Below are 12,734 nucleotides of genomic sequence, written 5' to 3' on the forward strand. Positions count from 1 at the left end.
ATGACATTATCATATACAGGCGACTTGTCCGCCTGTGTTATCCTACACGGATCATTCCCAAATGGCCCCTTGCTACTCGATAATTCAGCCCTCGACTCGTCACACCATGCGCGGTGGTAGTCAATTCCTCGTACCAACGCGTCGCCTACGCGTGGTGGACCCAATGTCTGCATCTCCCGCCAGCTCATCCACATCGTCTTCTGCCATCGGAGTGTCTTCACCCGTGGCGACGCTGGTGGGTCTTGTGTTACCAGATGTTGACGGGGCTTGACCAGTGCGCTCCTTCTCCGCGTTACGAAGCTCTCCTATGATCTTTTCAACCTCGCCGGCCATCATCCTAGTGGACCGGACAACGGCGTCCTCGTCAACTTCGTACCCAAGCGCATCGGCCCCTGCCGAGATGCCAACCTTCATGAAAGCGGGTCCGGGCCCCCGACTGGGGTTCGGGTTGTACATGACAGCGTTGGCAAACATGTGAAAGAGTTCCCTCTCCAGTTGCGCGCTGTTGATGATGCTTTTGGGCGGAACCAGGTCATCGCTGATGGGCACAAGAACGGAGCCTGTGCCCGGGTCTCCGTCGGGCAACGCTTTGGCAGCCTCCGTTGCTGCGCGGTTGCCGTGAGTGATGGCGGCACGGATGGACTTGATGTCCTGTGGCTGCAGAATGATGGTCTTGTAGCCAGGAGCATCACGTTCTCGAATAGGGTTTGCGAATTGATTCGCGAATCGGTGAGCCCCGATCTGATCAAGAGCGGCAGCACTCACGCGGCCAAACTGGCGAGTCCAGAGCACATGAGTTGGCGGCCCAGGAGGAGAGTCCACAGGCGAGTCCTGGCGTTTGCGTTTCTGCGCCAGTCGAGAAGATACGTTGCTAGGCGTAATCAAGTTCTTCCGGCTCGGCACGCTTTCATCAGCAGTCGTATCACCTGTCTCATCGTGGGGCTTCGGAGTAGCTCTTGGAGTTGCTCTGGGAGTGGCGTGCTCGTCCTTAACTCGCGGTGCCAACTCATTGAGGTCCATAGCCAGTTCGTCGGTCTGTGATGTCACCGACTGACTCCTACGCGGTACACCAACAGCCGAAGACGGCGTACTGCCAGCACGAATCTTGTTGGCACTACGAGGAGGACGGCCGCGACCTTTGGGGGTTTTCGTCTCCTGCTTCGGCACCAACTTCGGGCTGGCTTTCTTTGCCAGCTGCGACGGCGTCGACGTGGGTAACGGTACTGGTACTGGCGCCGGCTGTTGGACGGGACTGAGCGGCTCAATAGCTGGACTCTGCGTCTCTGCTGCAGCCGGTCGAGGTGTCGATGGTGTTGTTCTCCAGTTCCACTTCGTCGAGGAGCCGGTTAGGTGGAAAATGGGTGAGGCGGTGACGGGCGTTTGCGGAGGTGGGATTGGCGTGCTGGCGGCTCTAGGCGTCTGTGTAGGCGTCGAGACCTGGGGGTTCAGGTGGGCTGGAATAGCAGGACGCGGTGGTTGCTGTTTAACAAGCGGAGATGAAACACGTCTTTGGTTCTCTGCAGCTTTCGCGGGAAGCTGCGCTGGAGCAGGTGTGGGACTGAATTGTTGTTGTGCGTATATTTGCGGTGGAGGTTGTGGCCATTTCGGGTGAGGAACAGCAGTCTGTGGTGGCAGCGCCGGCGGAGGTGTAGGCGACGCAGCAGCCAGCGGCCGTTGATGGGGATGAGGTTGGTAGCTCGTGGGAGGTTGCGTTGGGCGCGATGGCGGAGGATTGGTAGTCTCGACAGGTTGCTGAGCCTGCTGAGCCTGCTGGTGGTGCTGGGTAGGCTGAGGTAGCACTGGAGGTGCAATCGGCGTAGTGGACATTGGACGACCTGCATTCTGAGAAGCAGGTGCCTCCTGGGGTCCTTTCACGGGTGTTGAATGCATCGGTGCGACCAATTGTCCCTTTGCTTGGTTCGGTGCATGAGACTGAGGCTGCACTTGGCCTTGAGTATGCGGCCGATTCTGCGGTGGAAGCGGAGGCTGTGGATAAGGCGGCCGCGGAGGCTGCGTTTGTCCTTGAGGCGGTACCAACACAGGCTGCGCCTGTTGAGGATATCTGTTCCCTTGATTCGCCTGTGTTGGCATATTGGGTGAATGTGGAGGACCGTGATATTGATTTGCCTGCTGCTGGGCATACCATTGTGAAGGATTGTGCTGTTGGTTTGGAGTGAGAGGTGCCGATGCTGCGGGGGGCACCTGTGACGGACGACCTTGTTGCTGAGGTGCCGCCGGGGGCTGATACGGCGTCTCCCATCTCAATTGCGGTGACGAATTTGTAGTGATGGCAGGACCTGATGTGCGTGTCTTGGCCGCAATGCTGTCTGGTCTGGGTGATATGGCTGGCAAAGGCACCGGCGACGTTGACTGACCGGGTCGTCCTGGCGGCTGAACTGCGCCAACGGGAGCCTGCAGAACCTGTCCAGCACCATTGGGAGGCTTCAGAGGCTGATGCGACTTGATGGGCGCCGCGGTAGCCGGTGCGGCACCAGGTGCTCCGGCAGCCGATGCTGGTTGGACGGGCGGCGGTACAGGTGACTGATGGAATGCGCCTGCTGGGGGTGCCACATCTCGCCTTGTCGGCACGGGTGGCGGAGCCGGTGGCAGACCTTGCGCCGATGGTGTCGGTTGCTTGATCTGAGCCTGTGGTGGCAGAGGTACTGGCGTGACCGGCACCGGAGTCTGCGCCGGGGCCGGTCTGATTGGTCTCGGTGTCTCGGGTGCAGGTGCCGGGGTTGAAGGCTTTGCTTGGGGTTGCGCGGCGGGGGCTTGTACGTGATTCGGACTCGGAGATGGAACCGGGGCGGGGACCGGGGTTGCCTTGGGTGCCGTGCTGCCGTTCGGAGCTGTTGCGAGTTGCGCAGCGGCCTTGGCCTTCTCGGCCTGCTCGATCGTATGAAGCTCCGTAATCTCTCTGGCCAGTGTATTGAGGCGACGCTCGTCGTCTTTGACAGACTCGACCATGGAGTCCCTCCATCTAACCCACAATCTGTCTACCAGCATTGGGTACTGGTGAACCTGTGCCTTTGCCTCCTTAAGGGTAGGCACCGCCGGACGACTAAGCTTGCGTTTTTTGGAGTTGGGGGACGAGGAGCCATCGGTCTTGTCGGCAGCCGCCTTGCCACTACCCAGTTCTTCACTCCAAACGTGGAGGAAGACCCGGCGAAGGGCATCGGGGCTCAGTCGCGTGGCATCGTAGGTCTTGTCGGCCCGGATCTGGGGGTTCTTGGTGAGCTCATCGGATACCTTGGCGAAGCCCGAGGGTTGAGCGCCGTGGGTCGCGACGGCCTGGAAGAGGAGGAGGGTCTCGAGAGGAGTATAGGCGGCTGGATTGTTCATTCCCCAATGTCCGCCTCGCCAGCGATCGAGGGGACCGTCACGTTTCGGGAGAAGGTGAATGGGCGCCAGGGTCTGCATCTCGGGTATTAGACAGGTGTCATCTTTCACAGACGTCGCAAGGCTGAAGAGCCGCGTCGCGTAACGTAACGTAGGTAACGTACTGGCAACCTCTATGAGGAGCTTTGGGTGGGCTCAGGCATCTATCTGGGCGCGTCCAGGGGTAGTAGGGATGGCTATCGGAGCCACTCGTCTTTGCGCGTCGTTGACGTGTGGTATGGGTGATGTTTTTTGGCTGCTGAATGGAAATGATCACGTGATACGAGATATCGGAGGTGGAATACTTTTTTTTTTCGCTGTCGGCTGCGTGCAAGCGGGCCAGTGGGCGGTCGATGAAATTTTCGTGTTGGTCGGGTTCCAGGTTTGGAGAGAGGAAATGGGGAAACAGAACGCGGAATCTGGAGCATGCGGCGAGCGAGATGAGCCGGAAGTGCAGCGGCGAGTCAAACAGAACGAAGATCAGAGATGAAGGTGGGTCTGAGAGCTCTGGGTCACGTGCGAAGCTGCTGAAGCTCGAACTTGGACGCTTAGGTAAGTGACAGCTGTTCCTGCCTTAGGCCCGAACGCTGCCAGCTAATCCGATAGACGAGGCGTCAAGCCAATGGAATGGCAGAAGCGACAAGGCGCGCTAGACTGATCTGGGCTAGATACAAGGTACATATCAACACCGGCGGAAAAGGTTCAGGACCGCGGGTATTAGGTAAGAGCCACAACCACGCTGCTTGCGGCCCGCCGACGCTTCTCTTAGCCAGAAAACGGGAGCGAAGCCAGCCCTCTACCCCTGTCACATCGTGGCCTTAGTCAGACGGATCGATGGTTTTCTTTTTTTTTTTTTCTTGCGTTCTTTCTCACGGATCCCATGCTTCAGATGGAGAAGCTGAGGTGGCAGTCGTTGTCTCCAATTGAGAGCCCACTTGATGGCCAGCAAGGCGACGTTGTCCAATGGAAATGCCAATAGCTAGACCGTATCAATCCCTCTTCCCGGTCTACCGGCCTCCCGCTCTTGCTGGGTCCCGAATATTTTCGGAATGGCGTCCCCAGCCCGGAGCGATGAGGGAGATTCGACAACACGAAGAATGTCTCCCGGCGTCCGATTCAATCATCGATGGCGTGCGTATTCCCACGTCGGTTCACGGTCAATGTGATACACGAGTTCCCAGACCGGCCTCGCCGCCGCGGGTATCAGGATGCCGCCGTGTACGAGTAAGGAAACAGCCGTGACGTCGTCTTTTTCGGAGGTGGGCATGTGTGAATATTCGGACTGGGCAGTGGCCACGGAACCGTGCTCGTTACAGACAGGTGTCGTCGCCGGTCAGACATGCTGCTAGCAGAAGTCAATTGCTGTCGCTGCTGCTTCAAAAATCGACGGAGGCGATGTACGGCGCGGCACGGTATGCATGTCTTCCCATAGCCTAGCCGCATCCGAGAGGCAAAAAACAACCCTCCATCCCCTTATCAAGGATGGCAAATTTTATATTGGCGTTCGTGGACCGGATCCATAGATGCTCCATCATTTCCAGACGGTCGTTTGGGGGTCGTTCACGATTGTATCAAATGTAAACAAACGCAGCCCAATCTCTCAAGAGGTATCGCACAATATCTAATTAGCCTCATTGATCCCGCAATCGAGGGCCCAATCTGCGGCATGTGAGTCGGTCTGGCTACGTAAGAAGAAACAGACGCAGATACTGGAAACAGATTGCCATTTCCGCTGAATTGGCCCGAGGCGGCCTTGACTCGGCCGTGGGCCTGGAAGGTAGGTGCTCTGTACTCCGTACACAGGCAATATCTCCGTGTTACGGCAGCAACCCCTGAAGCCTGTGTTTTTCTCTTTCTTTTTTTAAGCTCGGCTGTCTGGATGCAGGTCAATGGCGGATTGCGAATTCAGAGGGGCGGCTGAAAGGATTGGACAGAGGACGCCGTTCTTTTTTGCGGGCTGACAGGACTAACAGACCCCAGACGCTGGAGGCTGCCCCGTCTGGTCCTTGGCACCGGGGCATGGGAGGAGATTTCGGGATGATGGAAGCCGTCGATATCGTTGTTTTGTGGTGTCGGTAGAGCTCCCGAGGTGATGAACTAGGAGGCTTCAGCAAATAATCATAACAATGGGTGATAGCTACGACAACAGCAATGACGATGACGATGTGAGGAGCAACAGAGAAATGGATTGGCAATTACTTCAACAATGGCCATGGAATGAAATTTTGTTACCCGGGTAGCCAAAGCCAGGGCCAGACCGTCCAATCCGTGCCGTCGTATTTTTTTTTTGTTTGATATCTACATCTATCCGTACCGATGTACTTACGTGCTTATCCGTACCCCAGGAACTGAGGAAATGTTCTCGCACCCTCCCGTTAGCCGAAACGGGCACCCTGATGCCGTGAATATTCAGCCATTGGAAACCCCATCGAACACTGTGGCCACTTCACTCCAGGCCAGTCCAGAGCCTGTGAAGCCAGCAAAGGCGGCTCGTCGGGTGTGCTGACGGCTCTGAAGCAGCGGAGTCCCCGTGCAAATCTCGGGGTGAACCGGTATCTCAATTCCATGGCAGACTAGCGCGATAGCCTCAGGCAGCAGTTGCCCGGCCAAAAAAACTTCGTCCATCTGCACCTTCCCAGCGAGCTCAGTACGGGGGGTACGGGGGCTTCGATTCACCATTGGAAGGGGGCCACTGAATCTGCGGGCTGTCGACAGCACTGAGAGTGCCCCCCCGGTCATCAAATCCAGCGGTCCAGTGGCTTCGTGTGGAGTCGGCGGCGGGTGGCCCTTGCTCCTTTTTTAGCGCGCCCGGAAAGATTCGCTCAAAAGCTGTTCCTTCTTCGGCCACCCTGCAGGAATTTTTTTTCCCTCCCTCAAACCTGCTACAGTTGGAGCACTTAAATTCTCTCAACTCGCACTTTTCCAGCCCTCCTTCTTCCTTCCTCCGTCCATCTCCGCTCATTCATTTCTCCAAGGTTGATCTTTTGAGAAGAAACCACAGCCATCATGTCTCCTAAGGAAGAGGTTCGCGTTCTGGGCATGCCGGTAAGCTTCACCCTCACCCCTCCGACCTGGTGCTGCGCGATAAATTTCCAATCGCTACCGGTCACATCGCTTCCATCCATCGTGGACCCGGCCATCAATGCCCATCGATATTCGCAATGCCCTACCCGACACGTCCTTGACGACGACATCGGCACTGCGATTTGATGCGACAATGGCTTATCGCGGGTCTATCAACGATGGTTGGGCTGATGTGCTGGTACCGGGGAAATATCTGCGGCATCTGGGAAACATTCAACAGAAACATCAAGCTAACTTTTCATCACAGCCTTTCCTGGCTGACTTCCTCAGTACGTACAATTGATCCCGACATCGACGCCTCGCGAGCTCCTGCTTCTCCGATCCCGGCGAACTGGTTCCGCGGGCGCTACATCAAGGCACATCATTTCCAGAACATTCACTAACGACTTCCTACAGTGGGAGGTGTCTCTGCCGCTGTCTCCAAGACTGCTGCTGCCCCCATCGAGCGTGTCAAGCTCCTCATCCAGAACCAGGTTAGTGAGAACTTTTTTGCCGTGTTGACAGTTGGCCAGCTGTGGTCCAGCCGGGTAACCCCGGCAAATGTCGATTCGTCTTGACACGTGACCACGGCCCCTGCCTATCACACACACCCGCCACCAACAGTTCACTAACAACCTCCCAGGATGAGATGATCAAGCAGGGCCGTCTTGACCGCAAGTACGATGGTATCACCGAGTGCTTCAAGCGCACTGCCGCCGACGAGGGTGTCATGTCCCTGTGGCGTGGTAACACCGCCAACGTCATCCGTTACTTCCCCACCCAGGCCCTGAACTTCGCTTTCCGCGACAAGTTCAAGAAGATGTTCGGCTACAACAAGGACCGTGACGGTTACGCCAAGTGGATGGCCGGTAACCTGGCCTCCGGTGGTGCTGCCGGTGCCACTTCCCTGCTCTTCGTCTACTCCCTCGACTACGCCCGTACCCGTCTGGCCAACGACGCCAAGAACGCCAAGAAGGGTGGTGAGCGCCAGTTCAACGGTCTCGTTGACGTCTACCGCAAGACCCTCGCCTCCGACGGTATTGCCGGTCTCTACCGTGGTTTCATGCCCTCCGTCGCCGGTATCGTCGTCTACCGTGGTCTGTACTTCGGCATGTACGACTCCATCAAGCCCGTTGTCCTCGTCGGTTCCCTCGCCAACAACTTCCTTGCCTCTTTCGCCCTCGGATGGCTCGTCACCACCGGTGCCGGTATCGCCTCTTACCCCCTTGACACCATCCGTCGTCGCATGATGATGACCTCCGGTGAGGCCGTCAAGTACAAGAGCTCCTTCGACGCCGGCAAGCAGATCATCGCCAAGGAGGGTGTCAAGTCTCTCTTCAAGGGTGCCGGTGCCAACATCCTCCGTGGTGTTGCCGGTGCTGGTGTCCTTTCCATCTACGACCAGCTCCAGGTCATCCTCTTCGGCAAGGCCTTCAAATAGACACCTCGCTCGTGTATAAACACTACTTCGTCTGGTGGCGGGTTGGCAGTTGGCGAACACCCGGGCTGTGGGGATTCGTGGCTGGCTGGGATTAGATGAGGATTCGGTTGACAAAAGGGGTGAGATGGAAGTTGCGGAGGGACTATTCGATACGGACACACATGGAAGACTGTCTGGATCTGCCGGTCCTTCGTGGTTTAGACTGGCATTTGGCAAGGCGTTCTCTTTACACATGACCTGAAGAGCTTTGCTGGCTACCTAATCCACTGTAATTTGTACACTAAAGCAATTCCCGATTGCATGCCTTCACGCAACCCTGTCTACGCTGGACTCGACTGGCTTCTGGTCAATCCTGGTGGATTTTTCCTTGGTTTTGCATGACACTCGATAGATCCCTTCGTGGTAGAATGGGAAGATTTCCTTGTTTTCACCTTCAGCTTTGTACTCGTGCATCTGTGACATCTGCCTTTGAATTTTGGTGATTTTAAAGCCGGTGATGATTTGTGTGGTGATCTGGCTGGAAGTTTTCAGAGTTTGACGCCGCCCACCTCTGATTGGCCAATTCATTTAGCGCCGAACCGCCGCGTCTGCACTCCGCAGTCGCGTCTCTCCAAGCTTCCCGTGCTTCCTTCCTGACGTTCCCCCACATCTTCCCCCCCCCCGCCGCCCGCCGCCAGGATCGCCTGATCTCAAGTCAGATCAGATCTCGGACCTCTGCTGCGGCGAACCCTTGACTGACACCTGACATATCTTTCCCGTTGGCTTTCCATTTGGTCCCGCGTAGCCGGTTCGTTCGTCCCCATACACGTGCACAACACGCCACCACGAGACGTCGAACGTCAACGTCAACGTCAACCGACCCTTCCGTCGTCCTGAACAGCAACACCAACCAACCTACCTACCGAAACCTCCACAAACCCGCAAACATGCCAAAAGCCCCAACCCAACCCGCCAAACGCGGCCGTCCCTCGAAGTCCACACAACCTTCCTCGACAACGACGAAGCGCAAGACAGCCCCGGCGCAGCAGGGCAGGAAGAAGTCGGGCCCCTTCGAGCTCTCCGACAGCGACGCCCGAGCCGAGGAAGCAGTAGAAGAAGAGGAAGAGGAGGAGGAGGAAGAAGAAGAGGCGGACGACGGCCCGGAGAACACCATCCCGGGCGACCTGCTCACGAGGCTGCTCCACGAGTTCTTCGAGAAGGAGGATACCAAGATGTCGAGGGCCGCCAACGACGCCGCGGGGAAGTACATGGATGTGTTTGTCAGGGAGGCGATTGCGCGGTGTGTTCACGAGAGACCTGATGGGTTTCTTGAGGTGAGTGTCTTGGTGATGTGCTTCCGAGACTTGGGGGGGCATGGATGTACTGACGAGTGCTAGGTTGAGGATTTGGAGAAGATTGCGCCGCAGTTGTTGATGGATTTCTGAGTCTGGGAGGCGCGGTTGGGGAGGGTGAGAGGTTTGATGAGTTTATACGATACCCCCTTTTATTTGCTATGAAGAGTTGGTGGGACAGCTGAGGTTGGGCTTCTGTCGCCTTTTCTGTTGTACGCGCTTGGTCAATGTACCTGGCTGCCTCGTCTTAACACTATGAGAACGGGAGACTGAGTTTAGTTGGCAATGAAAACAACGCTCTGCGGTCGTGATTCGTGAGAAGATGCTCCTGGGAGAAGACAGTTCGATGGGGATCCTATCCCGCAACGAGCTTAGGTAGGCCGCCGTAGGAAACGCACCTGTCAGGTTCGGCAGCTGAAATTGCGGTTGCTGTCCCCGTTTCATGAGAGCCAAGTGACGAACGAACGCAGCCTCATCGTCGAGTTCTGGTCGACAGGGGCGTGCGGGCGGTTCTCAGTTCCTGGTATCTTCGAGAGGTCTTACCCAAAATAACAACCAGCATGTACCTACCTGTCTGGCCGTTTGTACTAGCCTCCATCTCCATCGCCGTGCCAGATTCTGCTCGTCGCCATAAAACGATCAGGTCGATGTCTCCTTCGACTCGTGCTTTAACATTTTCCAGCGAGGAGCAGGAGTCGCGCATACCACTTCTCACCAGCAAGTAATTCACACCTTTGGGCGTTGGAATAAGACAACGGGGCGCTTGATTCTGGCACGGGATCGTACACCAACCGTGATTTACCCACCTGCTCCCGTGTTCCTCTCACGGCGTGACGTGTGTTAGCTTTACCTGTATCCAGTAGCTACTCTTAGTCGTTTAAGCTCTTAGAGCCACCTGTATATGGAAAACTCAGCCAAGGGAGTAACCAAAACGAGTTGAGGCGTCACTGGTTTCTCTAAACTGAAGATGGCGTGAGAGGGAGCGCGACAGAGTCGAGCGACCTTCAGCCCACCTCGACTTGACAACAATTCGGATTTACATGAACAGGGTCAAAGGATAGTTATTCAAGATGCTAGACCGTAAAGAAACCATTGGAAATCTTGTGGGGATATGCATTATTAGTTTTATCCTGCCCGCCGCTCACATCTCCGAGGAAAGGGGTATCTGGATACAACCAAATGCCATGAGCTTTTGATGTTGAATAACTTCGACATAACAAGAAAAATTCAACCGAAACAGGCCACAAAGGCATTGTTCACGGGATAACTCTGTACAAGATGAAAAGTACTGCGGTTAGGTGTTAGATTTCGGCCAGTTTGCGCGGTTCGGCCTGGCTTTAGGCAATGAGAAGGCTGTGGACGCATTTCTCTCTACGCTGCTCGTGACGAACGCTGCATCAATGAGCCTGCGTTATCATAGACTTAACTCGTGAAATTGTTGAGCTGGAGTTGTGAGGACCGGAACTCAACTAACGAAGACAACCTTACTTCACTCCTCTGTGACTAACGACTCCAACATGCCTCGGTTCTCTCTGGACAACCTCCGTAACGTCTGTGGAGAAATCTACTTGAATCACTCTACTCGCTACCCCAACCATAACTATATATAAGCCATCCACGACAAAATGCGTAGCAAGAAATGAGGGTGTCCCCTATGAGCATATGAGCATTTCAAGCCAAGAGATGTCGGCGTAAGAACTCCGGCCTGAGCATGATAGCAAACGCGCTTTCTAACTGGCTCGAACACAATTTTTTCTTGTCGACTGATCAAGGCGGTGTCATCATCAACAATGGCACTCAGTATTGGGCGGGTTAAGTCCGTGGTGATATGGAGAAGGACGTCCCGGATGAAGGCTGCGACTATGTATGCCCCTTCCTCCTGGACACTCGCTCCTCATGTAGTTGCAATTGAAAATTGAAATAGGCGGAGGGCCGGGGTTAATACTAACATGAAGTACTCTCACTTCACAAAACCCATACGAAATGTCCGCAGCGGGACAAGACACAAACGTCGAGGACGTGTAGGGCTGTCACGTCTATTAGCATGAAGACGTAGACTCGACGAACAGGAAACATAATGTTGTGTACAAGGCTGTAATTGAGAAAGGGTGAATGTCGTAAGGCTGTGAGAAAACGCGGATGATGAGATCATCACAGAAGCAGCGCGGAGAATGCTGTCAAAAACGAGCTCATTGGTGAAGGTAGACATATCTACTTACCACTCGACATACCGACCAAGGCAACAATCGTTCATGTAGATTAACCAAGTCAACGCCATAAGGATCTGACAAGAATCAACAAAGCACAGAACCAGTCTCCCTCTCCAGCCAACGCCGCCTCTCAATGCCAGAGTTCCCCCATCGCAGCATCAAACCATGAACAGGCTCAAGACAGCTTAGCACTTCCACAGATTCAACCACGATAGCTCTCTCCATCCGCTAGATCAAGGGTGGGTGTCGTATCAACCAACCCAACGGAAGGCCAAATCTGGAGTTGCACGTGTACACTCCATCCCATACTCACGTCACACTTCCTCTATCAGCTGGAGGGCAGGAGAGTACCTAGTTTAAGTGAGGTCTAGGGGAGCCGATAACCTCTTACTCCAACACGCAGAGATCCAAGCGACTTCACGACGTGCCGATTTTTAAACGCGTCTCTCCATCTAGGGTTCAAAAGCGCGTGAGCGAAATGGAAATCCTGCGACATGGCGGATGACACTCTCGTGTAAGACGAGGGCAGATCATCCGCTAAACCACCGAGCCAGCAGCAGTAGCAGGCGGCGTGAGATGTTCAACGTCCCATCATTTCTGGATCCGTTTCCGCGCTGTCACGTCTGCCCTAAACCCAGACACCCATCAGCGTACCATCACCACAAAACCCTGAAGAACACAAACAGACAACATCTCACACCTCGCATCATCCAGAAATACCCATCACCCCTCCACCCCACCCCAAACCCTGACACGAAAGAGCCGCATCATCGAAAACGGTACACTTTTGCCGAATACCCCATGTTCGTCATACAGGGATCTCGCCCCCCTCTGACAGACGCGCTTTGCATGGACTTGCCGTCGAGTTTCGCCTGAAAGTGCACCGGCCCCTTGCTCGTTGGTTTGAGTCTTGTTATATCAACGTCTGGAAAAGTCCAGCCCTGCCGGCAAAAGTTGCCGGTGGTGGATGGATGCTGAAAGATGATTAATGGGCTGAGCTGGGGGGTTTGCGTGTTGGGAAGTCTGGATTTGTCTCGTGAAAGAAGCAGGACTGAGTAGATTGCTATATGTAATATCACTGGTTTCTGCCTATACATGTGTTTTAATCCCGATGCGTCCAAGCGTACAGGGCTAGATTGTTATGCTCTCGTACATGGTGGGAGAAGTTCTTTGGGGCTGGAAGCTGTTACTGATTATTGAAGCACTGCGACCTCGTATTCGAGATGTGGCCTAGCCTTCCGCGCGTCATGAACTGTAATCTAACAATGTAGTCGTTGCTTCTACTGTCTTACCTGGGTGTCATTTTCACTC

General features: G+C 55.1%; 3 protein-coding genes across 3 annotated transcripts; 2 read left to right on the forward strand and 1 right to left on the reverse strand.

The window, feature by feature from the left end:
* Positions 1 to 120: 120 nt before the first annotated feature.
* CkaCkLH20_03793 (uncharacterized protein) lies at positions 121 to 3,420 on the reverse strand (the record flags this gene model as incomplete). Its single annotated transcript, XM_038886512.1, has 1 exon — positions 121 to 3,420. The coding sequence occupies one exon, from the start codon at positions 3,418 to 3,420 to the stop codon at positions 121 to 123; it is 3,300 nt and encodes a 1,099-aa protein (XP_038748354.1).
* A 2,964-nt stretch (positions 3,421 to 6,384) lies between these two features.
* On the forward strand, positions 6,385 to 7,882 carry CkaCkLH20_03794 (carrier protein; the record flags this gene model as incomplete). The annotated part of the gene is made up of 4 exons (XM_038886513.1): positions 6,385 to 6,423; positions 6,710 to 6,731; positions 6,859 to 6,935; positions 7,085 to 7,882. The coding sequence occupies 4 exons, from the start codon at positions 6,385 to 6,387 to the stop codon at positions 7,880 to 7,882; spliced, it is 936 nt and encodes a 311-aa protein (XP_038748355.1).
* Positions 7,883 to 8,808: 926 nt separating this feature from the next.
* Positions 8,809 to 9,306, forward strand: CkaCkLH20_03795 (uncharacterized protein; the record flags this gene model as incomplete). The annotated part of the gene is made up of 2 exons (XM_038886514.1): positions 8,809 to 9,195; positions 9,259 to 9,306. The coding sequence occupies 2 exons, from the start codon at positions 8,809 to 8,811 to the stop codon at positions 9,304 to 9,306; spliced, it is 435 nt and encodes a 144-aa protein (XP_038748356.1).
* Between the last annotated feature and the right edge of the window lie 3,428 nt (positions 9,307 to 12,734).

The sequence above is a fragment of the Colletotrichum karsti genome, assembly GCF_011947395.1.
Source record: "Colletotrichum karsti strain CkLH20 chromosome Unknown Scaffold9, whole genome shotgun sequence".
Taxonomy (NCBI): Eukaryota; Fungi; Ascomycota; class Sordariomycetes; order Glomerellales; family Glomerellaceae; genus Colletotrichum; species Colletotrichum karsti.